The 26,467-nt window shown below is 43.3% G+C and overlaps 10 protein-coding genes across 10 annotated transcripts; 4 read left to right on the top strand and 6 right to left on the bottom strand.

Moving 5' to 3' along the window:
- Positions 1 to 1,945: 1,945 nt before the first annotated feature.
- Bfra_006510 (putative duf858 domain-containing protein) lies at positions 1,946 to 3,011 on the bottom strand (the record flags this gene model as incomplete). The annotated part of the gene is made up of 4 exons (XM_037336882.1): positions 1,946 to 2,069; positions 2,121 to 2,456; positions 2,673 to 2,819; positions 2,959 to 3,011. The coding sequence occupies 4 exons, from the start codon at positions 3,009 to 3,011 to the stop codon at positions 1,946 to 1,948; spliced, it is 660 nt and encodes a 219-aa protein (XP_037198248.1).
- Positions 3,012 to 3,923: 912 nt separating this feature from the next.
- Bfra_006509 (putative chitin deacetylase protein) lies at positions 3,924 to 5,487 on the bottom strand (the record flags this gene model as incomplete). The annotated part of the gene is made up of 3 exons (XM_037336881.1): positions 3,924 to 4,945; positions 5,005 to 5,180; positions 5,231 to 5,487. The coding sequence occupies 3 exons, from the start codon at positions 5,485 to 5,487 to the stop codon at positions 3,924 to 3,926; spliced, it is 1,455 nt and encodes a 484-aa protein (XP_037198247.1).
- A 1,840-nt stretch (positions 5,488 to 7,327) lies between these two features.
- Positions 7,328 to 9,404, bottom strand: Bfra_006508 (putative mfs transporter protein; the record flags this gene model as incomplete). The annotated part of the gene is made up of 5 exons (XM_037336880.1): positions 7,328 to 7,560; positions 7,623 to 8,457; positions 8,511 to 8,709; positions 8,767 to 8,849; positions 9,063 to 9,404. 5 exons carry the CDS (start codon positions 9,402 to 9,404, stop codon positions 7,328 to 7,330), a joined length of 1,692 nt encoding a protein of 563 aa, XP_037198246.1.
- Positions 9,405 to 10,407: 1,003 nt separating this feature from the next.
- Bfra_006507 (uncharacterized protein) lies at positions 10,408 to 10,711 on the bottom strand (the record flags this gene model as incomplete). Its single annotated transcript, XM_037336879.1, has 2 exons — positions 10,408 to 10,436; positions 10,552 to 10,711. 2 exons carry the CDS (start codon positions 10,709 to 10,711, stop codon positions 10,408 to 10,410), a joined length of 189 nt encoding a protein of 62 aa, XP_037198245.1.
- Positions 10,712 to 11,306: 595 nt separating this feature from the next.
- Bfra_006506 (uncharacterized protein) lies at positions 11,307 to 11,711 on the top strand (the record flags this gene model as incomplete). The annotated part of the gene is made up of 1 exon (XM_037336878.1): positions 11,307 to 11,711. The coding sequence occupies one exon, from the start codon at positions 11,307 to 11,309 to the stop codon at positions 11,709 to 11,711; it is 405 nt and encodes a 134-aa protein (XP_037198244.1).
- Positions 11,712 to 11,935: 224 nt separating this feature from the next.
- On the bottom strand, positions 11,936 to 13,180 carry Bfra_006505 (putative rna processing factor 1 protein; the record flags this gene model as incomplete). Its single annotated transcript, XM_037336877.1, has 1 exon — positions 11,936 to 13,180. The coding sequence occupies one exon, from the start codon at positions 13,178 to 13,180 to the stop codon at positions 11,936 to 11,938; it is 1,245 nt and encodes a 414-aa protein (XP_037198243.1).
- A 263-nt stretch (positions 13,181 to 13,443) lies between these two features.
- Bfra_006504 (putative glycyl-trna synthetase protein) lies at positions 13,444 to 15,821 on the top strand (the record flags this gene model as incomplete). The annotated part of the gene is made up of 4 exons (XM_037336876.1): positions 13,444 to 13,698; positions 13,849 to 14,232; positions 14,279 to 15,376; positions 15,426 to 15,821. 4 exons carry the CDS (start codon positions 13,444 to 13,446, stop codon positions 15,819 to 15,821), a joined length of 2,133 nt encoding a protein of 710 aa, XP_037198242.1.
- A 2,295-nt stretch (positions 15,822 to 18,116) lies between these two features.
- On the top strand, positions 18,117 to 21,011 carry Bfra_006503 (putative protein kinase protein; the record flags this gene model as incomplete). The annotated part of the gene is made up of 4 exons (XM_037336875.1): positions 18,117 to 18,133; positions 18,345 to 20,397; positions 20,452 to 20,551; positions 20,602 to 21,011. 4 exons carry the CDS (start codon positions 18,117 to 18,119, stop codon positions 21,009 to 21,011), a joined length of 2,580 nt encoding a protein of 859 aa, XP_037198241.1.
- An 847-nt stretch (positions 21,012 to 21,858) lies between these two features.
- Positions 21,859 to 23,873, top strand: Bfra_006502 (uncharacterized protein; the record flags this gene model as incomplete). The annotated part of the gene is made up of 2 exons (XM_037336874.1): positions 21,859 to 21,996; positions 22,086 to 23,873. The coding sequence occupies 2 exons, from the start codon at positions 21,859 to 21,861 to the stop codon at positions 23,871 to 23,873; spliced, it is 1,926 nt and encodes a 641-aa protein (XP_037198240.1).
- A 628-nt stretch (positions 23,874 to 24,501) lies between these two features.
- On the bottom strand, positions 24,502 to 26,135 carry Bfra_006501 (putative mfs monocarboxylate transporter protein; the record flags this gene model as incomplete). The annotated part of the gene is made up of 4 exons (XM_037336873.1): positions 24,502 to 24,681; positions 24,739 to 25,520; positions 25,647 to 25,813; positions 25,921 to 26,135. The coding sequence occupies 4 exons, from the start codon at positions 26,133 to 26,135 to the stop codon at positions 24,502 to 24,504; spliced, it is 1,344 nt and encodes a 447-aa protein (XP_037198239.1).
- Between the last annotated feature and the right edge of the window lie 332 nt (positions 26,136 to 26,467).

Below are 26,467 nucleotides of genomic sequence, written 5' to 3'. Positions count from 1 at the left end.
TTCTAGCTGGAGGTTTTTAGCTATGTCGGAACGGTTTTTTTTGGACTGCTTGCATTGTGCTGATGCATGATTATCCTCAACAAATTCTCTCCGCAAGCAAAGGTAATCCTGTGGAAATGCTGTAGCCTTGAATATGGGAGCTTTAAGATATATGTCACAAAAAAGGGCATCTTATAGTCTGAGAAAGATGAGCATCATATAATTCCATAAAGTTGTGTATTTGACTTATGAACATTCTCGCCGATCCTAGTAACATACTGTCGTGACAAATAAGGGTTCCTTTAACGGTTCTGTACAACAATTCCAATTCCTTCTCATGCTGCTTGATCATGTAATCTACCTCCCTGACAGCACCGCTGATGACAACTTCAAATCGTTCAAGTAAGACACGCCCTCCTACCAGTCGCCAATAATATCAATCCCATACCCTGACATGCAATTCCCCATTATCCTATAACTCAATAAACCGACATCCGCTGAATTGTGCCCAAAAGTCGGCACCAAAGATGAAATTAGAATACTAGAAACGCTATTCATCCACCCTATCTATCGACTCGCCAGACTTATGTTTGGCAGTCTCAGGTTGGAAAGGTCTTGATGATGAATATCTCCTCATCTCTCTTAGAAATCTGTTCTTTCGAGGTGGTGAAGATTGAAATGAGTGATTTGAAGCTGTACCGGCCAATCGACCCATATTCTCTTCCACTTCTGCAAACACACTAATACGATCGAATCTCTTTCCACTGTTTTCCCAAGCTTCACAATACTCTGCTGTTATCTTTCTTCTCTTCACAAAGTCTCCTCGATCAGACAAACTCGAACTCTTTCGATCCTGTGCTTTGATTTCCGACATATCGTCCGTTTTAACTGCTGAACTCGCTTTAGCAGAAAGATTGGAATTTGGATAATAATGCAAAGGAAAGTGAATGGACATTCACAGATACTCACGCAAAGAGACTAAAGAATGACGCCGTTTCAAAAACTCAACAAGGTAAAAAACAACAAGAGGTACAGTCAAGCCTAGAATCAAAAAGTGCGATAGACTTCTAATTTAGGGTGATCACCGCCGTCGAAATTTGCGGTCCTAACAATCGTCCTCGCAGATCTACACAAGTATAACGAATAAGCAAGCGAGAAAAATCAGAACAATGACTGAGATCAACTGACGTCCTTTATAGAAATGGTTAACTTCGAAATAAAATCTTCGAAGGCCAACCTTTATCCCGTAAGAATGAAGTATCCCTGTACTGATTGGGTTTTGGTGCTCGATTCTGAACGTGAAGAATTGCCACTCGTCAAGGGAGAGCCCGATGGAGATAATTGGGGTCCTTAGTTCGAGCACGTAAGTGCTTGCTGGGAGGATGATAAATCGTAGAATAACAATTATTATACCAAGAAAACTGATCTGCAAAAGGGGAATCAATCGTGGGGCCATATTGTATATTTGGAGATGAGAAAGTGGTGTGAGCAATGAAAACATAAAAACCAGGAGATTGAAGATGCCCAGGAGTTTCTCAAATAGTCGACTGCCTACCATTCCGAGAAGGAACATCATCGTAGTTGTAGCTGGTAAGAACATGTTGAGCTTCACACCTGCCAAATTGAGATCGAAAGTTTATAGGGTTGATTTGAGTCACCTTTTCGAGAATATATTTGCCTCAACAGCTCAGCGACTTTTCTTAGACTCATTTCATTTGAGAACGAATAATGTTCCTATTCTTATACAGTGTGACAAATTACTCCAGTGATAGACGAGTAGAATCTGCACTGGACTCTCTAGTATCTATGTTCTAGAGTAGAATCATTGGTCCAGAATACCCTCCTTGACATGCATTGCCCCTTCAAGCCATATGAAGTTGTCAAGTAACCGGTACTTTTATGATGTCGTGTGGTAGGCGGAGTGTTTTTAATATGTCGAGAATTTTATGGCAGCTATGTTTGATATTCATTCCGGTTTCAATGCATATATCCTGACAGGGTACAATCCCTTCGGGAAACCTTTCGCCAGTTCCGTCTTCATTAACTTCAGGCCAGCTTTCTCAAAGAGTGCACGGAATTTCTCATCAGTTCTAACGCTTCATGTGAGCTTGATATCCCAACTACTTATGGTTTTCACATACCTAGTGACGCTGCTATCCAGCTCGTCGAACATATCATTGCCAGCATGCGTGCTCATGTTTTCCTTCACTATGATCCAACCATTTTCATTCAACATCTTTCCACACTTCTGAAGATACTCCACCAGTTGAGAGTCTGTCAAATGTCCCAGACACCACTGGTTCCACATCAAGTCATATCTGGTTTCTGAATCTGGTGTCCACGCTTCGAGGCCAACTGAGTATATTTGGCCAACTCCAGGTTGGTCTATAAGCGCAGAAGAGAACTTCGTTACTGGTTCCACAATATCCACTGTGTCAGCAACACTAAGGAGCAATGCTTTTGTAATTCGACCGATTCTGGAAGCCGTGTTAGTTCATATATGTTCTAGCTTCTATGACCAACGAATAACCCCGATCACTAATTTCATTCGGGTTACAGTACTGAACTTTCAGTCGCTGCACTCTCATCTTTGATCAGCTGATGAAAAGACACTACGCGGCGAAAACACCACAAGACGACTTAATTCGCGCCTAGGAAAGAGACTAAAATTTCCACAACAAAGAATAACTCACCCCGCCCCACAATCCACCGCCCTCCCCAGTTTCGCACCCTTTACCCCCAGCTTCCCTAAGAAGTTCTTTGATCCCTGTATATCCACTCGACTGATATACGGAAAGCCACCCAACATTCCATCATCACTTGCTTCTATGCTTTCCCAGCTATGTGTTTTGTCAGTTTTTTTTCTGCTCACTTGTCATCGATATTTGTTGTCTACTCATTCATTTTCTCAAAGAAAACACTGAAGGGGATGTCGAAGGAGATGTCGAGGGGAGATATCAGGAGGGAGACAATACGCACTAATTGATAGCATCCGCATGATTAATCTGCGAATCCGCCGCTTGAGTTGCCATGTTCACGATAGGACCTAGAACTTAACGAGTAAGGGTAGAAAGTCCTCTTTGGTGTAATTATGACCTGCGAAAGATGATCGATGAGTAGAAGATGGGAGGTATATATATGGATATAGGTAGGGGACTTGAGTTGCGATGAGTTTATCAGGTATTGATATCGAGGAAGGATCATTTTTTGTTCGAAGCTTTCTTTCAGATAAAATTGAGTAAATAATGGTGTGTATTTAGTAAAAGCTTTACCTGTTAGAGTTTAGCGTTCCATTGGTTTGCCATCGACTTGCGCAATAAAGAGTGGTGTACCAAGTCACTTCGATTGATTGAAATTTTGAGAATCACTGGCAGTTCGGTGATTATGAAATAACAATAGGGAATCCTAGAGACATTGAAATCTCATGGTCAAATCAATTAATAAACGATTCTATTGTATGGTGTGAAAACGGCAATTCAGGATACTGACTGTCTGATCTTGTATCGAATTTGGCAAAGGATATGTATTTTTGATGTGCCAACTTATTTCGTCCCGTCAGATCTAAGATGGTTGGAGGTGTGTATTTAGTCTCCGACGGTTTGACTTGCGTCTCTCACTTGTCTGCTGTTGAAATTTTCATTCATATGAGATATGCATTGCGAATGGACCTTCACAGTCGCGGTTCAGACGAGAGTTGGATCAGGAGCGATGAAACAACCTTATGATGTTGAGAGGATGCTAGAAGCCAGGCCATGCTCACCAGGTGTACCAAGAGGTCAAATATATAGTAGTCTTTGGTGTTGTGCTTGATTTTGTTTGAAAGATCTATTAAACAATCATTATATTGTAGTCATAAAAATTATCCCGATTCCCTCCATAGTGTTATATTTACAGCGAAAGTAAAAACTTTTCCAACCTCCATTCCATGCTCATCTAGTTACCCCCTAAGTACAAGTGCCGAAGCTCTTTTGACATCCAGTACCACAATAATCGGTAGTACTTCCACAATATCCATATTGACTGCAGCAATTGCCAAAGCTAGATCCGTTACAAGTGGTAGAGCTCGAGCAGCTCCCATCATCTGAAACCTTTTGAGTGCTGGTTGGCTTTACGGTAGTTGAGGTTTTAGTTGCGCTAGTTGAGGACGTAGATGATCCAGAGCATGTCCCGCTAGCAGATTGACAACCAGTACCGCAATAGTCCTCTGTAGATCCGCAATAACCATTGACAGAACAGCAGTTTCCGTAGGTGGAACCGAGACAAGTAATATCAGCATTGCAGGAACCGTCATCAGAGATTTGTTTACTTGGAGTAGGAACGGGAGCGCTAGCATTACCACTTCTGTACCAGTTCTCAGACGGATCTCCAAGACACTCCCCAACGGTAACTGACTTAAAACCATGAGAGTACATGGAAGCGAGGATGTAGTCTGTAAGATTGTAGACGGTTTGATAATGGATGTCGTGTTCGATTTCCAAGAAGTTTCCTGTAGTGGCATCTGCCTTGGCAATGGCCTTGTCCCAGATGTTTTTGGAGTTCTGGATGAGAGTTGCAGCATCGTTCAAATATCCCTCAGTATCCAAATCGAAATAAGTTACATGGTATCCCAAGTCTGCCATGAGATCACCGCAGGTGGCGTTACACTCGGAATAAGGAGGTCTCATATATGTTGGGAAATATCCAAGGATGTTCCTGAAAGCCATCTCATTGTAGTACATTTGATTCTTGAACGTTGTTGGGTCGAGGGATGTCAAATTCTGGTGGCCCCAGGTGTGCGATGCGATTTGATGACCTTCCGCGACCATACGTTTGATAACAGCAGTGTACTCTGCAGTGGTATCAATTGCACCTTTTCCAAGATTGTTACCAGTGATCATGAAGGTAGCCTTGGCCCCATAAGCTGCAAGTTTGTCTAGGAGATCATTAGTGTAAAGGTAAGGTCCATCATCGAAGGTAAATGCAATATCTACCAAAACACATGAGTTAGCCTCTTCCAAAACCCCTAAAGAGTCCAGGGAAACAAACCTCCAGCGACTTGACAATCGTAAATGCCAGCTCCACCATATGGAACAGTTCCAATGTGTGGGCGTTCAATGTTTGCTGTGGAAGCACCAGCTGGAGCTTGGAGTGTGTCGCAAAGAGGTCCGTATTTGTATTGACAATCCGGAGCTGCACAATACTCTTCCGTGGTACCGCAATATCTGGCGGATCCGTTAGCTGAGGTTTGTAGGGCTGAGATAAAAGTACCTACCCTTCTGGAGAGCAGCATGCATTTACACAGCTACCAACACCTGGACCGCAAGTATTTGGATCGTTCGCTCTTGCTGCTACCTTAGGTGATCTTTCTTCTACATGTACAGGGGATGTGATTGGGGCTGGCATGGCATTGCGACCCTTGATAGATTGGAGGAATTCCCTGCCGCCCATCAACTTTGGCATGGCAGGTCCTGGATGTGCGGTTGACAATGAAGCCAAGGCCACAGTGGCGAGGATCGAAACAGACTTCATGTTGATCGTTTCTTGAAGGAATTTGACGTGTAATTACTTTCAATAGATGAGTTGGTTGCAAAATTATATGTAGTAAAAATTATAGATGCGAAACTTTCTACCCAGCTGCTTTTATGTCGAGACTGATGATAAAGGAGAGACTGTTTTCAAGAAATTGAAGCGACTGTGAGGGTTATAAAAACCAATGAATAAATGAAGAACGTTGCAAAGGGAGATAGACTTCCTATTAAACCCCCAAAGCAGAGGCAAGCTGACCTGATATGCAGCGACAATGAGCAGAGAAGTGGAGACGTAGGGAAGTGTGTAAAAGTAACATAGTTTTCTAGGGTCAGAACTCTGAGTAAATCCGATTTGTATGGGTACAACCGTCAACGTGCAGCCTACCATAGATGCACAACAAGGATGCAGGATTTGTGCAGCCATCTTATGATTCCCATCACTGAATGAGACAAATGGGACGGTTTTCTTTTTTTTTATATAGTTCCTACAAATAGATGCAGGTCCAAGAACTGATTATACTGTATAGAGAAAATATTCATGTAGGTCACAATGACCTGAGAGTAGAAAGGATAGTAAGTGGGGTAAGAGAGGTCTTAGAACCATGCCCGATCAAGTTGATAACAAAAAAAAGCGTAGAAATGTTGATGAACATGAATGCTTCCATGCCAGAAATCTCTTTGGACGGCTGAATGTGCGCACGGTACATGACTTTCTTGCATGATCCCTTACAACTGGTGCTAAGAATGTTAATGATTCGGAAAATTTCGAATGAAGGGGTCTTTCCGACTTCGTGGTGCCAATCATGACGGCCATACAAATGCAATGATTTTGTGATAGCTGGGTACGCATGTTTTGGTCACAACCTCCTTTTTCTTTTCACATCGCTCTTCTTGTTTCTTTCAACGTTATATGGAACTCCTCTACCATCGGTGGAAGTGGTGGAATGGGAGAAGGCCTGCAGTGGAAATTGCAGCTTAAGCTTTCGAGAAAAACAAAGTCATCTCGAGATCATCTCAGTCATGGCTCCTCCCGGATGACGAGGACTTGGCGTTATGCACGTCCTTTGGCCCCTAATAAGATTGTTTTCTTCGCGAAAGCCTCCACCAGTTGGAACATTTGTTGTGGAGCATTCGCAGAGCGTGTCATGTAGCTCGTATTCAAAGGCAACTCATGAGCAAACGGAAAACGGCACTTTGGTCAAATCAAATCAACAGCCTTCACAGTTTAAGCATAATCAAATCCCCTTGCGTACCTGGGCATTGATAAGGTAGCGGATGGATTCAGCCGTTGCACCTTCCGATTCATTATTCTTCCGATGATAGCTATTCTTAGTGTCTTGTTTCCTCCCGAGATCGCCAAATTTCCTGCAGTTAGGCCTCGTGCAACTGAGCTAGAGCTGAGTTCGGACGAGTCTCACCACTTAATATAATGCTTATAAGTTCCGAGATCCCGAATCCAACACCGTACTCCTTGATGCGCGAGGGCACAAACGTCGTGTAAATTTACATCTCGTGTTTTCTCAGGCTCGCAACTTAAATATTAATGTTGGTGAGTGCATTCGATCCAGATTACGTGACCACAGATATATACTGTCGAGCGGACGCAAGAGCGGACGATATTGTTCAATTTTGATGTGGCAGCTGGTCATTGGTGTCCAATGCCAAGGTTGAAACAAATGAAATACATTCAATATACTGCGAGTGTTGTGATGGGTACAACCTTTCATTGTCACATGTCTCTTGGAGTCTCAGTCGACTCCAAAGTTTGTGGAAATGTGACTGGCAGAAGGAGAGCTAATATCTTGTTCATAATCTCCTCTCTGCCAGTACTTCTAACTCTCCTAGTGCGTGACTCCTAAAATCTCATTTTCCTCCACGTATTTGTAGTATCTTCCCTTCGTGTTATTTCTCCAACTCTTGCCCCATTTAACCACCGCGAAGAACGTAAGAACTTGAGCAAGACCAGCAAAGGCAGCCACAATGAAAGCATTTTGATAACCCATATTAGTAACCCAAGGTGTGACACCGTAGCCCATTGCAAAGCTCATTGTATTTCGGATGATAATTACAGTAGCTGTGAAAGTCGTTAGCTTGGACTTGAGGAACGCAAACAGGATGATGGAAAAAGGTACATACCCATGGCTTCACCACTCAAATCTTTGTAAGCGTCGATACAGTACGAAACAGACAATTGAAGACCAACACAGTTTGAGCCAGCAATAAGGAACATGGCAACTATGAGTCCAAACCAATGTATATGATGGGCTGCTCCGACACCCCAAAGGATCAAAGAGGCGGGTATGAAAATTATGGATACTGAGAACAGCCAAAGGCGGTGCTCTGCTTCCAGAACCCCCTTGTTGCGTCGGGCGAGCCATAATACGACTCTATCGCCTATAACTCCGGAATAAAAGGAAGCACAAGCTACTCCAAGCAAGGGAGAGACATAAGATAATCCGACCATGGAAGATGAAAAGTTATAAGGCGGAGCACTCAAAATCAAGGAGGCAGTCCCATTGAGGACGTTGAACCAGATTAAATTACTGCCATACGAGAATCCAGCGTAGGCAATCGATGGTAGAGACATGAAGATAAGAGGCCGAATCATCATCCGGAAGAGCCTGAAATCTCTTTTCTTATCCTTTAAAGACAACTTTTGGATATATGTCTTCGGCTTGTAATGCACGGTTCTGAGCTCAGTACTCTGATCAGCTGCTCTTGAGACATCGGTAGAAGTACCTTTCTCGGGGTCAAGTGGTCCTGAAGAAGCGGAAGACTTCTCTTGGAGCACTCCTTCTGTTGGTGTGGCCATTCCAGGTATGTCGTCTCCGGAAGTTGTCTTTTCTTGAGGTGCCCTATCGTAATTTGTCTCCTCCATAAGGAAGAAGCAGAATACAAATCCAATGGCTAGAAAGATAGCACACCAATACATCACCCATCTCCATCCTTGTCCGTCATTAATAAAGCCAGCCTGTAAAGTTGTAAGCTCAAATAAGGGACAATTATCACCTCTTGACGACTCACAAGTATTGGAGCCAAGAAGTTACTTCCAGCCAGCATGAAAGCATATAATCCCATATAGGAACCTCTTTCGTGGGCAAAATAAATATCTGTAATCGAAATTTCGCAAAGTGATTCGATAGGGGCTCCGACAGCACCTTGTAAAATCTTACTTCCAATCCAGGCAGAGTTTGTCGTAGCATGCGGCACCCATAGCATGGTACTTGATCTGTCAATACTTCTACAAGCAATATAATGAATGGATTAAGCTTTTACTGACCCCAGAGTTGCTAGCATAGAGAACAGATATACCGGTCTTTTGCCGTATTGTAGCGCCATGGGCTGGGCGATTAAAGTTCCCCACTGGACTCGAAGTACAACATCAGCGACTGGGTACTCAGATATCAAATATGTTGCTATGATCCCGTAAAAACAACTTTATTTTGGATGGAAGGAAGAAAGGACTAGACTCTATTTTGAGACAAACTTCGATCGTTCTTCCATGCTTCCCTAACCATTCTAGACCTTCCATTGTTTTATGCTGTGAAAGGAAGCATACGAAATAGTGTAACTCACTCCGAAAAACAAAAACATGTAGCCCGTGCCGGCGTTCAACTGATCGACTGTTAAGCCAGTGTCCTCACTTATGGGCTCCAATACACTGTAAACTGCGGCAGATGCTATCCCAACCATCAAAGTATACATGGACATGCATGCTGTTGATAGCATCTTCCGTTTCGGCGACCAGTTTAGCGGATCGTCTGGATCGCTGGATGGCGGTGGAACAAGGACAACATCTTGTAGTCGAGATGCAGATGCATGCCGCCCTTTCATCACACCTTCGAGATCTACCAAGTGAATGGTCCCTGGGACCGCGCGTGTGTCCAGTTCACCACGTTGAAGATTGGTGTGCTCCATCGTAAAACAAGACACAAATATAAACCGCAGAAGAGATAATGAGAGGTAGCTATTGTAGAAATAAGTTTGACTTTTACCTTTTGACCGTAGCAGACGACAGAAGGTACTAGTTGTTTGGCCAGGTAACCATTGCGATGATCTCTCTGTTTTTAAGACATCTCAAGTGGTCAAGGTGTATAACGAACTTATCACGAAGTACATCATGGCCGGTGATCATATAGATATGAGATTATGCAGTGTAACTGGACTCTCCACTTAGAGGCCCAAAAGAGCAAGTACATGCAATGATGACAACCAACTCTGAGCTCTCATTCGACAATTGAATTGTCACTGGCTACTACCCCGCGGCCTAGTTATCATGAAATATCCCGATAACCATCAATGGCAAGCTTTAACAGTGAAGTGTGATAACGGCAAAGCTATTTGCCTTGTTGATTTAGGTATCCTCTAATTGGAGTCTGGACGAAAAAAGACGGTACACTTAACAATTAGATAGAACGATCATCTTGCGTTGAAATTACTTACATCTTGAGATCTTATAATCATATCCACATCCATTCACATTGAAATCCAGATTGTATGACACTAACAATAAACTAAAAGCTTATAAATATATCTCTTCTATTTTCAATTCAAATATTGATTTCATGAGTTGATATCGAATATTTAAAAGAGTGTATAATATTCATGTCTCAGCTTGGGTATCTTTGGTTTTGTCGTTTTGTTCATCATGCCGCTTGAATTCCCGGTTCTTCGTCGCGGGGATGATAATGTTAAGATTGGTTTGATAAGGCAGTCATCTCTAAGATTGGAAGGAAATCGTTTGTGTAAACGTCACCCCACTCTTTCAAGTCTCATTTGATTCCAAGGGATAGATAACGGCCCTCGATTTATGCAGAGTACAGGGAATGAGGTAAAGTTATCTCTTAAGCTTTCCATCATTGAATACTTGAAGCACAGCGAAGTCTAGTTCAGGCATAATGGAATCATAACCAACTCAAAACTATTTGACGAAAGCTCCCAACGCCTCAACTACAGGGTGTCTTTGCATAGTACTTTGTCAGTTGTTGAAATCTTGTTTCACCACCAGAATTTCTTCAGTTCAGATGATTTCTGGAGCATGTTTTGCTATCGATATCCAAAGTACAGGTTGTAGTGCAGTCTCGAAGGTTCTCGACGCTCGAGTCATCAATGACTTGCGTATATGACAATCGGGGGATCTTGGCTCCATGCTTTTTTCTATTGCTTTGCTGAGCTCCATCAATCTGGGGATGATCAGGTAGCGTAGCATTGAGATTCAAAAACATTGCTGGATAGCTTGTAGCACAGCATGTTAAACACGCCAGGCACTTCCCGTAGCATTTGATGCCACTATGTTATTGCCAAAGAAACTGACATCGTGAGTATTCTGAAGAAATCTGCAAGTGTGCTCTCCTCTCAAGAATTGGCCACTCTCTATGGGATACAGTCAGCATTTTTTGAATAGACACTTCTTGATGTTTTGACTCGCGTTAAACTCCTTTCTCAAAAACCAATGAGCAGAAGAAGTGTCCACCTAAGAAGGAAATGTGACTGCTTCAGCAATTATCCAGCCCTCTGCGTCAAATGAAGAGCCACGTATTTTACATGCCTTTCAGTCATCTGAAGCTAGAATCAATGTCCAGTATTTCAACGATCATGATCTCCATGATGCAGCCGACCTCATTCTCATCTTGAATGGCGAAATTGATATTTACAAAATTATCCCCGGCAAGAACAACATCCAACCCATCCAATCTATGTTTTGGGCTGCTTATTCTGTCGAAATGAAAACACAACTCTTTCCTTCCCAAGATGTGCTTACCATATTACCGCGCCAGCTTGCGAATAACATCATACTCGCACTGGACGAATCAGAATAATATGTACCTGGAATCAACAACTTGCGCTGCAGTTTCTATCGATACCGCGGGATATGGCGTCGAAGCAACCATGTGTGCTGTTAACCTAGTGGGTAGTATAAAAGGCCAGGAGGAATCTAAAAAGAAGAAAGGCAGTCATCATGGCCATCATCATAAAGGTTCTGGAAAACATGTAGCCGAGAAGCAGGATAAGATATCTGACATAAGAAGGGAATATAAGAAACTTTGCACAGCGACGAAGATGGGAGATGGTTTAATCGAAGAGCCTCATCTCGGGGTCAATGTGAATCCGTTTGAGACGGTCTTTATTAAGACTAACAGATATATTGATCCCGTCGCTTTGGAGAAATTGACGAGTTGGATGAAGGGGAGTGAGTTCACAAGTTATGACCACTGTAGATCGTAGTAGGCCGGTGATTTCAATTGTTCCAAAGTAGTGGATTATCTCTTCATGGGCTAAGAGTTACAATGAATATGTGGAAGGGTGGAGAAGAGGCAAGCAACTAGAAGTATTCCGGACTTGAAGACTTGCAGGATAAGAACACCATGTTGGGTGGCACTTGTATATATGAGGGTATCAAAAATCAAATTATGTATGTTTAGGGAGTACAATAATGAAGTACCACAAGGCTAAAGGTTGAACCTTGTTCTTTGCTTCTCCATTCCAGCCTTCCATTGCCATTGAACAGCATCATCCCCTTCACTGCCTGCTCTGCCAATTCCCTTATCAACTCTTCTCAACTTCAACGTAAACCGTGGTCCCAGCTCCTGCAATCCAGCTCTAATCCCCTCTACACCTTCCACGATTTTTCCATCCGGTCCTACTACGCTCTTTTCCGTTTCTCGCTTCTCTCTGAAAACATATCGATGTCTTCGGACAAATATATAATCACGTTGGTTGTGCAACGTAACTACTTGTCTCCCCTGTAATTCTGGTTGTGGTGGGAATAGTGTCAAGAATAATCTCGCAGTCAACAATCCCAATGGTGTGCGAAAGTTGTTCAAAATGAGTTCTGGGTAGTGATTTGTTGGGTTACCATGACCAGGCAACTTCTTCCCTTCAACCCAATTCTTGATCGAGAAATGACATGTGGGACCAGATGGTAGATGGACGATTGTCAAGCCAGTAGGCACCTTAGCGTCTTCTTTGAGCATGACAACGGATGTATACTCGCGATTTGTAGCAAATTTGCAGATTTCTCGTAGAGAATATTTGTGTCCATAGCGATGGGCCGATCGAGGAACGTAATTGCTATTTGGAAAGAGAGTGCATAACAGATGGGCTTCTGCATGGAGTGTAGAGTTTAAGGAGGTTGTGAGGAGAATTTTTGGAGCTGGCGGAGGTTCATCCGTGAAGAGTGTGGGAAATTTGAGGGATAGTGAAGATGGTGTAAGATCGAGATTTGTGCTGGTTGTTGAAGGCGCATTGCTAACTGCTCGAGATCGGCTTTCGGTTTCTTCATCCTCGTCGTCTGATCCCTTCTCAGAATCCGAGTCCAGCATACTATCGGCATCATCGTCCTTTTCCTCTGGTTCTTCATCTAAAGGTTCTTGCTCTGCAGCCTCCGCCTCTTCTATGCGCCTTCTCTTCAATTGCTCGACATCTACACTGATATTGAGGTCGTTTCCATCGCCCGATACTTCATCCCAAACACGCTTATTATCAATTGTATGTGGAATGTTCTTCGCTAACCGCTGCCTTCTCAATTCGGGATCTCTATCTTCTTCTCTCTTTCGTTTGAAGCGTATATCTCTGCGATCGTTATCACGAGCCTTCTTTTGTTTGATATGAAGATCTTGTCTCTTGAATTTATTACCGGTTTTAAAAGGTAATGCTGCCTTCGAAGAGGCTGGGTGCACACGTTTGGAACCCATTGTGAGATTATTATATGTCGATATAATAAATGCCGAGAGGAAAGGATGTCTAGAAAAACCGAAGAGGAAATCCAAAAATTATTTTAGCTGGTATCGGTATGCGGCCGCTTCTTCCCGATTGGTGGATGGATCTACAAGGCTGTCCCCCTCGCGACGAGTCACACAAAAAGAAATTCCCCCACGACCTTGATAAATCGCAAAGCTTTGAAAAGTTCCCCAGACTTTCTTTGACTCATACCTATCATTGGATGAGTCTTCGGTGAATGCGATCTTTTTGTAGCCTTACAAGAAATATTGTTATCAAACCAAAGCTAAACCCACAGCTCACATTTCGAACCTTTACAGCTACAACACCCCACCATAAATACCAAACACCAACACAAAAGAAGGACAAAATAATGTCGACCACTACCACCCTTAAGGGTCAGCCCCTTGATCGTCAAGTCCTCGACTCTATGTTGAGGCGGCGCATGTTCTATACTCCCTCTTTCGAAATCTATAATGGAGTCGCTGGTCTTGTAAGCAACAAGTCTTTCATACAATGCTCCCAATGTCCAATACATTCTGCATGTTTCGACTCTTACAACCCTTTTACTTCCCCATAAAGCTTCAAACTCTGAGCCGATTCTAGGAAGTCTTTTTCTGGGCAATACTGACTTTTCACGTAGTATGATTATGGTCCTCCCGGTTGCGCCTTGCAGGCGAACGTTATTGACTTATGGCGCAAACATTTCGTCTTGGAAGAAGATATGCTGGAACTGGACTGCACAGCATTGACTCCAGCTGAAGTTCTCCAAACTAGTGGTCATGTTGAGAAGTTTGCAGATTGGATGTGCAAAGACCCCAAGAACGGCGATATCATGCGAGCGGATCATTTTGTTGAAGACATACTTGAGTCGAGGTTGAGAGGTGACAAGGAAGCTAGAGGTGTCAAAGTTGTCGAGGAAGAAGAGGACCCATCAAAGAAGAAGAAGAAGAAGAAGACTAAGGGAATTGAAGCTGTGAAACTCGATGATGCAGTTGTTCAAGAATACGAGGAGATTTTGGCCAAGGTACGTCCATTTAATGGCATTACAAGTATGAATATTGACTTTTTAGATTGATAATTACAACGGGGAAGAGCTTGGTCAATTGATCAAAAAGTATGAAATGAAGAACCCAGAAACTGGCATGGAGCCTTCCGCACCAGTGGCTTTCAACCTTATGTTCCAGACTGCAATTGGCCCAAGCAGTAACACACCTGGTTATTTACGCCCAGAAACTGCCCAAGGTCAATTTCTCAACTTCGCCAAGCTTCTCGAATACAATCAACAACAAATGCCATTTGCTTCTGCTTCCATTGGCAAGTCATACAGAAATGAAATCTCTCCACGTGGTGGTTTACTGAGAGTTCGAGAATTCTTGATGGCTGAGATTGAACATTTTGTCGATCCCGAAGGCGGCAAGAAGCATGAACGTTTCAACGACGTCAAAGATGTAGAGCTTGTTTTGTTGAATCGCCATACTCAATTAGCCGGTAAAACTGATGTTGAAAAAATGGCTATCGGTAAGGCCGTCGAAAACGGTACTGTCGACAACGAGACCCTTGGCTACTTCTTGGCACGAATTCAGCTCTTCCTTGCAAAGATTGGTGTTGATCAATCCAAAGTTAGATTCAGACAGCACATGGCCAACGAGATGGCTCATTATGCTGCAGATTGCTGGGATGCCGAGTTGCATACCAGCTCTGGTTGGGTTGAGTGTGTTGGTTGTGCTGACAGAAGCGCTTATGATCTCAGCGTACACGCAAAGAAGACTGGTGCGGCTTTGATGGTCCGTCAAAGATTAGATACTCCAATCAGTGTCGAGGAGTGGCAAGTTGATCTCGATAAGAAGAAGTTTGGCCCTAAATTCAAGAAGGACGGTAAGGCTGTTGAGGCTGCTATTGAAGCTCTGTCGCAAGAAAAGCTAGAATCTCTTGCAAAGGACCTCAAAGACAATGGAAAGATTATCATCGAGGTCGATGGAATTGCTGATGGTAAAGCCGAAGTTGGTGCTGATCTTATAAAGATTGAGCTCCGAACCCGGGTTGAAAACACCAGAGAATATACTCCAAATGTAATTGAGCCTTCATTTGGTATCGGTAGAATTTTGTACGCATTGATGGAGCACAACTACTGGACCCGTGGTAGCGAAGGTGGCGATGAAGCACGTGGTGTAAGTCATTGTTCATTCTCATGCATTTGTAGCGACTAACGAAATATAGGTCCTCTCATTCCCACCAATTGTTGCTCCCACTAAAGTACTGCTCGTTCCCCTCTCTTCTCATGAGAGTTTCAAGCCCTTCCTGAAGCAAATCTCATATAAACTCCGATCCATGGGTATTTCTAGCCGTATTGATGATTCTTCGGCATCTATTGGCAAGCGTTATAGCCGAAACGATGAACTTGGTACCCCTCTGGGCATTACTGTCGACTTTCAAAGTGTTAACGATAGTACATTCACTTTGAGAGATAGAGATTCCACCAAGCAAGTCCGTGCATCCCAGGAGAAGATCCTGGCGGCTATCAAAGAGTTGGTTGACGGCACCAAGGTTTGGGCAGATATAGAGAAAGAATTGCCAATCTTCGAGGGTCAAGAGGCTGATCTTCCTACTCGTTAAGACACAGAAATGTCTAGACTACGCGAAATGTTTATCACGTGTTATCAGATAGGCATGTGGAGATCCTGTAAACACCTCCTGGGTAATCCTTGAGGAATTCGGAGAATTCGATGTCACACATAGATTGTGAATTTGTGATATTATTTCGCGCCAAATGATAAACACAACAATTCATTAACGTCTAACGGAGTTTTTGCCAAATGTTCCCAATCGTAGGAACAAATTATAATTGATGTGATAAACCATATGTTTTAACAAGATCCTCGTCCTACGTAATAAGTAACTTCAAAATCTGGGAGATCAATGCGTGAGCTTCCATCATCCTTCTTTTTCGCTTCTGGAAATTCCATGATTGTTAGGGGCATTTCAAAAGGGGGAAAACACACAAATCAATCATGTAAGAAAGAAACATCCCGTAGAAGTGACCAGTTTCCTCTTGGGGATGATCACAAACATTTGACTCCATCGAAACCGGAAATACATAGCCCAAGAAATTGCTAAACCGTGCGAGGGTTTAAATCTGTTACAAGATCCGTTCATTTGGAAACACGAACTTGTAATACCTAGTACCTATGACACTAATTTTCGAAACAAAGGATGCTCATTTGATCAGTAGGCTCGGCAAGGGTAGCGCTTAGGAAGAATATCAGAGGGGGCTTTGCTTTACTTGAAGAGACCAATGCACATTTCATTTCACGTACAAAGCGTCTGCGTGGGAGAAAAACTGGGAATGTTTGCAATCAATTTTGTAGGAGACGTTGCCGTTGCCGTTGAATTGTTTTATAAATCTTTCGAGAGTTTTAAAGTGTATGTTTAGGGGCTTTGACGACTTGTAAATAGCCTTTTGTTTGTGTCAATCAACTAATCTATGAAACTGTACTAGGTAGTCTAAAATAAACAACTGACTCTACCTGCTTCTCGCTTGATCAAGATATCAAATTGTCCAGATAACACATGCATTCGTAGTGGTCAGAAACTTGGCAAGCCTAGTTGGGCACTACTAATCATAGAATCATAGCCTATGATGATGCTATGCTCTCAACTAAAGAGTATCTAAGGTAGCCAGTAGTCCCAAGTCCTAACTTTGATGGATCGTTCAGTTCATCCCTGAGTCAAAGTTCTTTTCTTTTCTTCCTAGTCAGCCTCTAGGACTTTTCTAATGATTGATCCCCGATAGGCTAAGGAAGAAGTAAGATGGGCAGGAGGGAGGCTTGATAGGAAGAAATCATCTTTTCGACATGACTTTGTGTGTGTGTGTGTGACTTTTCGTAAGATGTAATATCTTCGTATTACTTTCAGATAGATATGTATGAATACGGTGTTCAATAAGATATTTTATGCTAAGACATACAATCAGTATCTACCCGTCTCTTTCTCTCCCTGTAGCTCCAATCAATCTTCAAAAGACACCCAGGCATTCGCCAGGCTTATACAACGGAAAGATAGATAGATAGATCTCTTGGAGACAGAGCACACTTACAACGGGTAGACAGGACAGAAATACAGTGCACGCATTACTCTTTCAACACCATGTTGTTCGACTAGCCGTTCTTTATTTATACACTCTCTCTTGGTCAATTATTAATAAACACATCTGAATTCTCTCGAGCATGCATTCATCCGTGAACTCTCCTACTCTCATTCCTCTTTGGCGAATGTGAAGGGACCTGTGGTGAATTTAGTGAAAGGATTCGGCCTCTTGAAAGGGTGCACGGGTAAGGGTATGGGGGTCTCATTAGCGTCCTGTAGTTACCGCTTGAACAAAAGGCGCTACTACAAACTCGATTCCTAAAACCTGCCCAAGTAGATCTCAATCACTTTCAATACATTGAACAACTGCATCCAAAAGGAAATTTCTCCCTCTTATAACAAAGTTGTCTCGTCAACATTGACAACATAATACTGCAACACTTAAAACCATATAATATACTGAAAGCTCCATTCACCACATTTCACTATTATAAGAAAAAAAACGCTGGACGTTGTTGTGCGACGGCAACTCGGTCTTTGTTGATCCCCTGGTTTGCGACCTCGAACAACCTCGAATCTCCAACTGTCTATAACGAATAGATCAGGTGGAGTTCTTACTTACTCCAGCCCAGCCTTTACTTTGTATGCGATTGCACTTTTTTATACTTTCTCCATTCAAAGAGTAATAATTAAATGCTAATATTTATGAATACAGTCATTTTTGTCTTCTCTTTCAACGATACCCCGCGGCTTTCGATCTGCTTGTTCCCTTTCAGAATCTTGCATACATTGTTCTTTAAGTTGTAATTCTGCCTTCTCATCGAGATGGCTTCACAAAATAGGTATGTAATTTCCCATTTCTTGTTCATTTGCACAGAGCAGCTGGTTGGAACAATTCAAACTTTACATGCATATCCGAGTTTTGGTTTGGACAAATCTCACTCGCCCTTTTGAGGACCGTTTACATATTTTTGCAGCTGCTGTTGGATGATTGTCTTCACTCACTTCCTTTGTGGATCCAAATAAGAATAAAGCTAATGAATAATTTATCAGCATTTACACACCAGGTCAATTCATGAACCCGGGACCCGCGCCTCGACCTCCTGCTGGCCCTCGACTAAATTACACTCCTACTACCGCGAATATTCCAGGAAATGTGTCTGCCCCTAACATTTCCCAGTTAAGCATCAATTCTCCAATCACCAGAACCGCCACATCGACATACTCTGGCTCGACCGTCTCTCTTCCTTTAGCTCGACAACAGACCAATATGGATGGACAAGGAGGAGTCGCAGTGATCAAGGAGGGATGGGCTTCAGTCAAGGAAGGCAAAAACTTCATCAGTCCTTGGAAGAATAAGTGGCTTATCCTCCGAAAGGAGGCACTCGATTTTCATAAGACTGAAGGTGGTAAAGTTGCCTATCAAATTGTACTCAAGGATGTTCTCGGAGTTTCAAGAGTTGAGGCCGCGGGAACTATCTTCGAAATCAGGAGAACCATGAACGGCTCATCAAACAACCCAGGAGATGATGATAGTACTGGGAGGACTCTCCAGATCAAAGTGAAGAGTGACGACGATTTGTACGAATGGATTGATTTCATCTATGCCCGTTGCCCTGGAATGGGCGGTGTCAGCAACCCAACTAATTTCAGTCATTCCGTCCATGTCGGTTTCGATCCCAATACTGGAGAGTTTGTCGGATTGCCTGCAGAGTGGTCAAAATTGCTAAACTCTTCAGCTATTACCAAGGAAGATTATGAGAGAAATCCTCAGGCTGTTTTTGAAGTTCTGGAATTTTACTCTGACATCACCAAGCGTCAACAAAACCCCCAGCAATTTTCGAGTTTGACACCTACGCCTTCTGTCGCTCTAAATCAAAACAAGCAACTTGGCTATATGCCAGGTAATTCTATAGCACCCCCCAGGCCTCTTCAACCCCAACAGCAGCCAAGCAACAATGGTTACGGTTCGCCACAACAGCAGCCGCAGCAACAACCTAGAAGACCCACACCCCCAGAGCAAAGTCAGCAGCGCAATCAAATGCAACAAATGGCATCAAACTACGTCACTCCTGATCAACGTGAGGAACAGAGACAGATGCAACTGGCTGCGCAAAGACAGCGAGAATTTGAGATCGCCGAACAGAACCGACTGGATATGGAAAATTATAACGCATCAATTCCTCAAACTCGCACGCCAATGGCCAAACAGGAGATTGGTGGCGGTGGTTATTCGAGCAGTCCATCTCAAGACCGCTATAACCCGACTAGGGTGGCACCTTCTGCCCCTCGTCCACAGCAAGGACAACAAACTGCCGCCCAAAGACCAGCCCAGAGACAAGCTCCGTCTGCGCCAACTTCGAATGGCCCAGCCAGACCACCACTTACCACCCAGCAAAGCTCTTCTTCTATGAGAGACCAAAATGGATCCGAGAGACAAGATCCTCGATATCAAAATGGCCAAGCCGCAAGTGCATCCCAGCAGCAGCGACCAGTTCAGCAACAACAACCAGCGTCTAGATTGCCTGCCCCGGTCAACAACGTCAAGCCCCTCAATGTTGCACCAAAGCCAGCTGCTAATAGCGCCCAACAAAACGATGCGGTCAAAGCTGCAGAAGCTGCTCTTACCGCTAAGCCAGCCGCTTCTGAGCGCACGAAGGATGTTAGAATGTCAACCATGTCTGAGAACGAGGTTATGGCTAAATTAAAGGAAGCTGTTTCCAAGGATGACCCCAACCTCTCTTACTCCAAGCAGAAGAAAATTGGTCAAGGTGCTTCAGGCTCTGTATATGTTGCGAAGGTCAAAGAAAACCCAGCATCTCCTGTTGCTCGTGAAGTGTTGCGTCAACAAGGCAGCAAAGCTCAAGTCGCAATTAAACAAATGGATTTGGCTCACCAACCGAGAAAGGAGTTGATTGTAAACGAGATCATGGTTATGAAGGATAGCAAGCATCGCAACATTGTCAATTTCCTTGATGCTTTCTTGAGAAACAACTATACCGAACTCTGGGTAGTCATGGAGTATATGGAGGGAGGTGCCTTGACCGACGTTATTGACAACAACTCAAACATTACTGAAGACCAAATCTCCACCATTTGCCTCGAGGTATATTTCAAATCCGAAAATCTATTCTGTGTATCTATACTAACTTTTTGATAGACTTGTCGTGGACTCGAGCATCTTCATGCACAAAGCATTATCCATCGTGATATCAAGAGTGACAATGTTCTGCTCGATGCACGTGGTAATGTCAAGATCAGTAAGTTCATCCAAAATGATTAATTTTTCTTTGTACTAACGTGCTTGTAGCCGATTTCGGATTCTGCGCCAAACTCACCGAATCTAAATCCAAGCGCGCCACCATGGTCGGCACTCCTTACTGGATGGCTCCTGAAGTTGTCAAGCAAAAGGAATATGGACCAAAGGTTGATATTTGGTCTCTTGGTATCATGGCTATTGAGATGATTGAATCTGAACCCCCATATCTCAACGAGGAGCCTCTTAAAGCTCTATACTTGATTGCCACAAACGGCACCCCTCGTCTCAAGAAGCCTGAAAAGCTCAGCAAAGAACTCAAGGCATTCTTATCCGTCTGTCTTTGTGTCGATATTAGAAGCAGAGCATCTGCAGATGAACTGCTGATGCACGACTTCTTGAAGCACGGTTGCGATACTGCTAGCTTAGCCAACCTCCTACATTTCCGAAAGAACGCCAAATAAACAACCAAAAACTTTACGAGAGTTAATGATACAACGTTTACGAAAAGCGAGCAATTGGTGGCATTTCGAGTTCGTATTTGGAAGCGGTTAAAGCTGATTTAATTTTATTTTGCGACATAACGCAGGTTACATCGTGGGTTATATTGTGTGGTACCTATACTATACCAACAGCATGAATGCCCGGAGTTTCTGGGAGTTTCACATTCTGTTTACTTTGCGCGACACATCTAAGATCTGAATAATCGTGGTCGCATGTCAATGACATATCTGGAAGCATATAAAAGCTGGGCTAAAAGGAACAAACTTCACGTTCTGCTTTTACCTACTTTGTCTTCTCGATGATCTTCCGGTTTGTGGATAGCTAGGTATCTTTGGGATCTTTTGAAAGTAGGCCTCAAAATGAGGATATACTTTATGAGAAGATGGCCGGAAAGGGCAGTAATAGGCGTCAGGTAGATTATTCGAAGAGAAATAAGAAAAGCTAAAAATATAACAAATACTATAATGATTGTGACTATGGAGAAAGTATGAAGAAAGTATAATGTTACTAATTCATGTGTGGTTCTGTTTTGATATGAAGAGAGACTATAAAAGCAAAAAAACGGTCATCCGAATCTTGAACTCCCCCCCAAAAAGCTTCTAGAACTACTAGGTGAGGTGCGTAACCTTACTAGTGTTCTATCTAGTCTAGCCTCGGTCAGCCTGACAGATCTGGCCTCGTTACTGGTATACCTAGCCTTGCAAGAAGCTGCCCAACAATTTAAGTTAAGAACGTCAATTCTATTGCACAAAATTGGGGATTTCTTCACACAAGTTATCTTGAACATCCCAAAATCGATTTCAAAAGATGGCGCCTTTAATACCGTCTGCAAAATTGACCTTGCCATATCCATTGTATGCTTGCGACTTTGATCCGACAGATTCCTCACGACTAGTAGTTGGTGGGGGCGGAGGCGCAGGAAGATCAGGCGTGGAAAATAAGATTGTAAGTCTGAAAATATGTCTTCTTGAGAGAGAGGTTCATTTTGGAAACTGATATCCTCTCATGCATATGCTAATCGCTATACTTTCTAGACCCTTTTGGACGCTTCAAATCCGAACGAGCTTGTTGAAGTTGCCGAGCTAGACCTGAGTAAGGAAGAAGACAATGTCGCCAGTCTTGCAGTCGGCCAAACTCAAGGAGATACAACCTTAGTATTCGCAGGAGTTAATTCCAGTCCGGCGGACATAGCTAAAGGGACGAATGCGCACTTTCGAGTTATTGGAATAAGCCCAGTTTCAAAAGGAAAGGGAAAGGCTACAGAACCTGTTGCGATAACGAGCAAACTAACCGAGGTGTTGAGATGTCCATTGTTTACCAATGTCGAAAGGGATTTATATCAAAGGGTCATTCGATTATCAAGACCTTATGTAGGACACGCACAATGGGGTGCGATTGCGACTGGGTTTGCAAAGAATTCTGAAATAGTACTTTTCCAACCTGCGCAAAATGGACCACCTACTTCGAGGAGTGCTATAAGGTTGGCGAAGGAAGTTGTTGACATGGATTTCATACAAACTGGAAAAGATGATTTTCTTTTCGCGTACGCCGATGAGCAAGATATATATGTTAAAAAGCTTGGCTCAATAGATGATGGAGCAGAACCTGAGTGTGTATATATTACACCTGCTTCAAGAAGTGGGGAGCCAGTCACAATACCGTCTTTCAGATCGATGAGATGGCTAACAAAGGATTTCATCATCATGCTCACGAATATCCATAGCCAGGGAGGTGTAGTGCTGCAGATTCTCAGATTACCACCCAGTGGCAAAGGACAGTGCAGAATCGCGCAATCACACAGACTCCCATCCAGTATAAAGAAAGCTACTGGACTCGCAGTTGTCAACCTCACACCACCATCAACTCCCGATGGAGAGCAAGGCTACACTCAATTCGTGATTGCGGTCGCTGGCCACGATATTTCCATTTCCCTCTTCAAGGTTGATCTCCAACACGAAGCAAATAACTACCTCGTCACACCTATCAGACCTTTCCGAAAATTCAAGAATGTTCACCCTGGAGTGATTACAGGAATTACATTCTCAATCTTTACATCACCCACTCAATCTGTTACTGCAAGCACTCCTCCTCAGCACCTCAAACTCGCTAGTACAGGTATCAGTAATACCGTTATCGTCCACACCCTCCCACTATTCCCCGTTCCTCTATCTGTAAAAAGAGGCCAATCAAGCACACCTCGCTACGTCGTCGCTCTGCCTTCAAGCAAAGCAATTTACTCTTTTGGAATCATCTTCTCTATGCTCCTGGCGTTGTTAGCAGCAATCCTAACGCAAAGTGTATTGGAGATCAGGGGGGTTGTGGAACCTCATTTGGGCGCCGCAAAGTATCTACCAGTACCCTTACAGGAGGCAATTGGAAAACCATACACGTTTCCGTCTAATTATCACTCACTCAATACACACATCTCCACCGCTCCGATCTCCACAAGCCTGTCGGATAAACCCTCCGCCTCTACCCCGGACTTCTTCGCGTCCCTCCGCTCCCCCTCCCCTAATTCCGCTCCTTCTAAGCTCTACCTCCACCATGGACCTCCTGTTCCAGACGTTGAAAATCAAGACATATCCCCCGATATTACGTCGCCAGAACTTTCTTCATCTATAAAAGCAATTCTTCATGACGAGGAAAAACATGAAGGTAAATCATGGGATGAGTTGACGGCCCCGCAAAAAGAAAATTGGAAGAGAAAATTAAAAGATGCGGGACATTGGGCTGAAGAAATGGGAGAGGCGATTTTCAAGGGGGTCGTTTTTGGTGAATTGGGAGGTCTGGTAGGAGCGGCTATTGTGCAGGCCGCGAGATAGGTGAAGTCTTCAAGAACGGGCAGTGGCGAGAATTGGAAACTGAGAGAAGCAAAGGATGACGGATTGAGGATGATTCAGAACGGCGTTGTATGATAGTTCCGTGATATATTGGATGTTGGATGTTGGCTGGTGAAATTGTAAGCAATTTCTTACCTTTCTTCTTATTTACTCAATGCGGTTTGCGGTGTGTCGTGGCGCGATTACAGAGACGTTATGAGATACTGTAGATGGGATGGATGTAAACTACGAGACACATATATTTCATTTCTCTCATATTTAATAATAACGACATACGAAACCTTCCCGATTGAGATTGATCTAGGGAAACTATTTGAAACTGTTTTTTTAAGCCTGGCACCTCATTTTTCTTGTCAACTTTTCAATATGTTATGTTCAACTTATGCTCCTATTTGATGATTCAGAGTCGTAGATGGCAGAAGTGCTGCTATATGCAACTAGTTGATTGTGGATAGTGAAGAAGGGTTGATCTTAAGCGCGATATTTGGTGCCATCTATCTTGTAGACGTGCCTGTATTGATAAAAACAGTCCTTGTTTCCGAATAATCATACTGGATCGTAAAAATCCCGTATGAGATCGCGTGATCGCGTCATGTTTGATATCTTGAGCCTAAATCTTATAAAGCAAGACTTTTCCAGTGACCACAAATCTAGCTGCACAGAGGAAAAAGAATCCTATGAGCAGAGAAGATGCCGCGAAGAGCTGAGCATATAAATAGCGACCGTTGTCTCTTGTGATTAAAAGACCAGCGATGGGTGGACCTGTCAGCACTGCGAAACTCACGATTGTCTAGCGAAGTCAGTTTCCATTCTCATTATTACTCAAACATATGGATGGGGTACTCACAAAAATCATTCCCATTCTAACTCCCGCTTTCTTCAAATCCGTTGTCAGGCTACTCAATGTTGCTGGAAACATCATTTGAAGAGCATTTCCAACAACTCCATACACCACTGCCCATGCATTGAGACCCCCTCGGGACGTAACTCCAATCATTGCATATGCACATATGATACAGGCGACGGTAACCATGAGGAGAATATTCATGGGACCCGTATAGCGGTCTGCAAGATACGCGGGCACAGTGCGACCTAGGATGCCAACGCCATTGAGAATAAGAAACATGTTGAATGATTCTTTCTGGGGTATGCTGATGATGTCGACCCCGAACGAGCTCAAGTAGTAGAAAGCGAAATAGACGCCCCAAAAGACCAAAAACATTCCCATTGCAAACAAAGTGTAAGATGCTTCTTTGAAAGCGGCGAGCTCAATGATAGGACCTGTTCTACGAGGTGGAAGTCTCGGTTTCGCTAATATGTTACAGATTGTCAAACAGCCTGTAGTAAAAAATCCAAAGATTCTCATGGTCCATCCATAGCCAAGCGGTGTGATCAATTGTTGAAACATGACTGGGAAGATCAAGCCTCCTGTAGCACTGCCACATGCACAAATGCCGACGGCCAACATCTTGTTCTTTGAAAAGTATGTAGATGCAACTGATAGCGCTGGGCAGAATAGACATCCATTGCCGAGACCACAGCAGATTCCCTGAGCGAGAAATAATTGCCAGTACTGTGTTGATAGAGAGGCCATGAACATGCCTATCACGCTAAGCACAGTTCCAACCACTACATAGAATCAGCGCCGTATGTCCATATCGAGCAAGCCTCGAGGTAGTTCGACTCTGACGAATAGCGGGAAAATACAACATGCTCGAGATGAAATAGAGCAAGGAAGAAAAATCTTATACTTACAAAAAACTGGACGAAAGTACCCAGCATCGGTAAGACGGCCAGTAAATGTTCCAATGAAGAACACTAGAAATACTTGGATACTGCCAATCCACGATACATCCGATGGAGAGCGACCCAGAAAATTGATATAGTACTCTTGAAAGACACCAAACGAGTTTATGAAGCCCCTAGACTATAATGAGCATAATATTAGGGTTTCGATTGACATGAAGCACGCTCAAACTCTTCGAGGAATCAAAGGAGTAAATTACGAATACGAAAGACTAAAACCTACCAGGTGTTCATAATGATCAAATGTCCCACCAAGACTTGCGTCCACGCGACAACTCCGCCATCGGGAGGAGGTCCTGGATCTTTCCAGCTCGCTGCACTCTTCGTTCGGGAAAGCACCCTCAGACTTCTTTCTTTGATAGTCTCGGGTTTGATGATATCATCCTCGGCTTCATTCGGAGCTTCTGGACAGACTTCGAATTCTTCCTTCTCGGTCATTTTGAGGGAGTCGGTTGAGGAAATAGTGCCACTTGGTCACTATGTAGAATGTATAGATATACTGATTCATTCGATTGTAAGACTTCTTCTTCGCCGAAGGTGAATAGATGAATCTGTGATATCAAATCAGCATTCCTGAATGTCCCAGAAGAAGAGTCCAACTCGCCTAGCAATCCCCGCAAAGGTATTTTTAATCGAACAACTAATATTCACAGTCACAGAGGTGAGTAATGAGAAGGGAGAAAAAGTCAAAGGAAATAGAAGCGTACGATTCAACAACCTCGGTGATTTCATACGGTCCGACAAGAATCATTTATTTCATGCACCTATTT

This window comes from Botrytis fragariae (assembly GCF_013461495.1).
Source record: "Botrytis fragariae strain BVB16 chromosome Unknown tig00000000, whole genome shotgun sequence".
Classification (NCBI taxonomy): domain Eukaryota; kingdom Fungi; phylum Ascomycota; class Leotiomycetes; order Helotiales; family Sclerotiniaceae; genus Botrytis; species Botrytis fragariae.
Note: the sequence above shows the minus strand (reverse complement) of the source record. Positions and strands in the feature narration are given on the sequence as shown.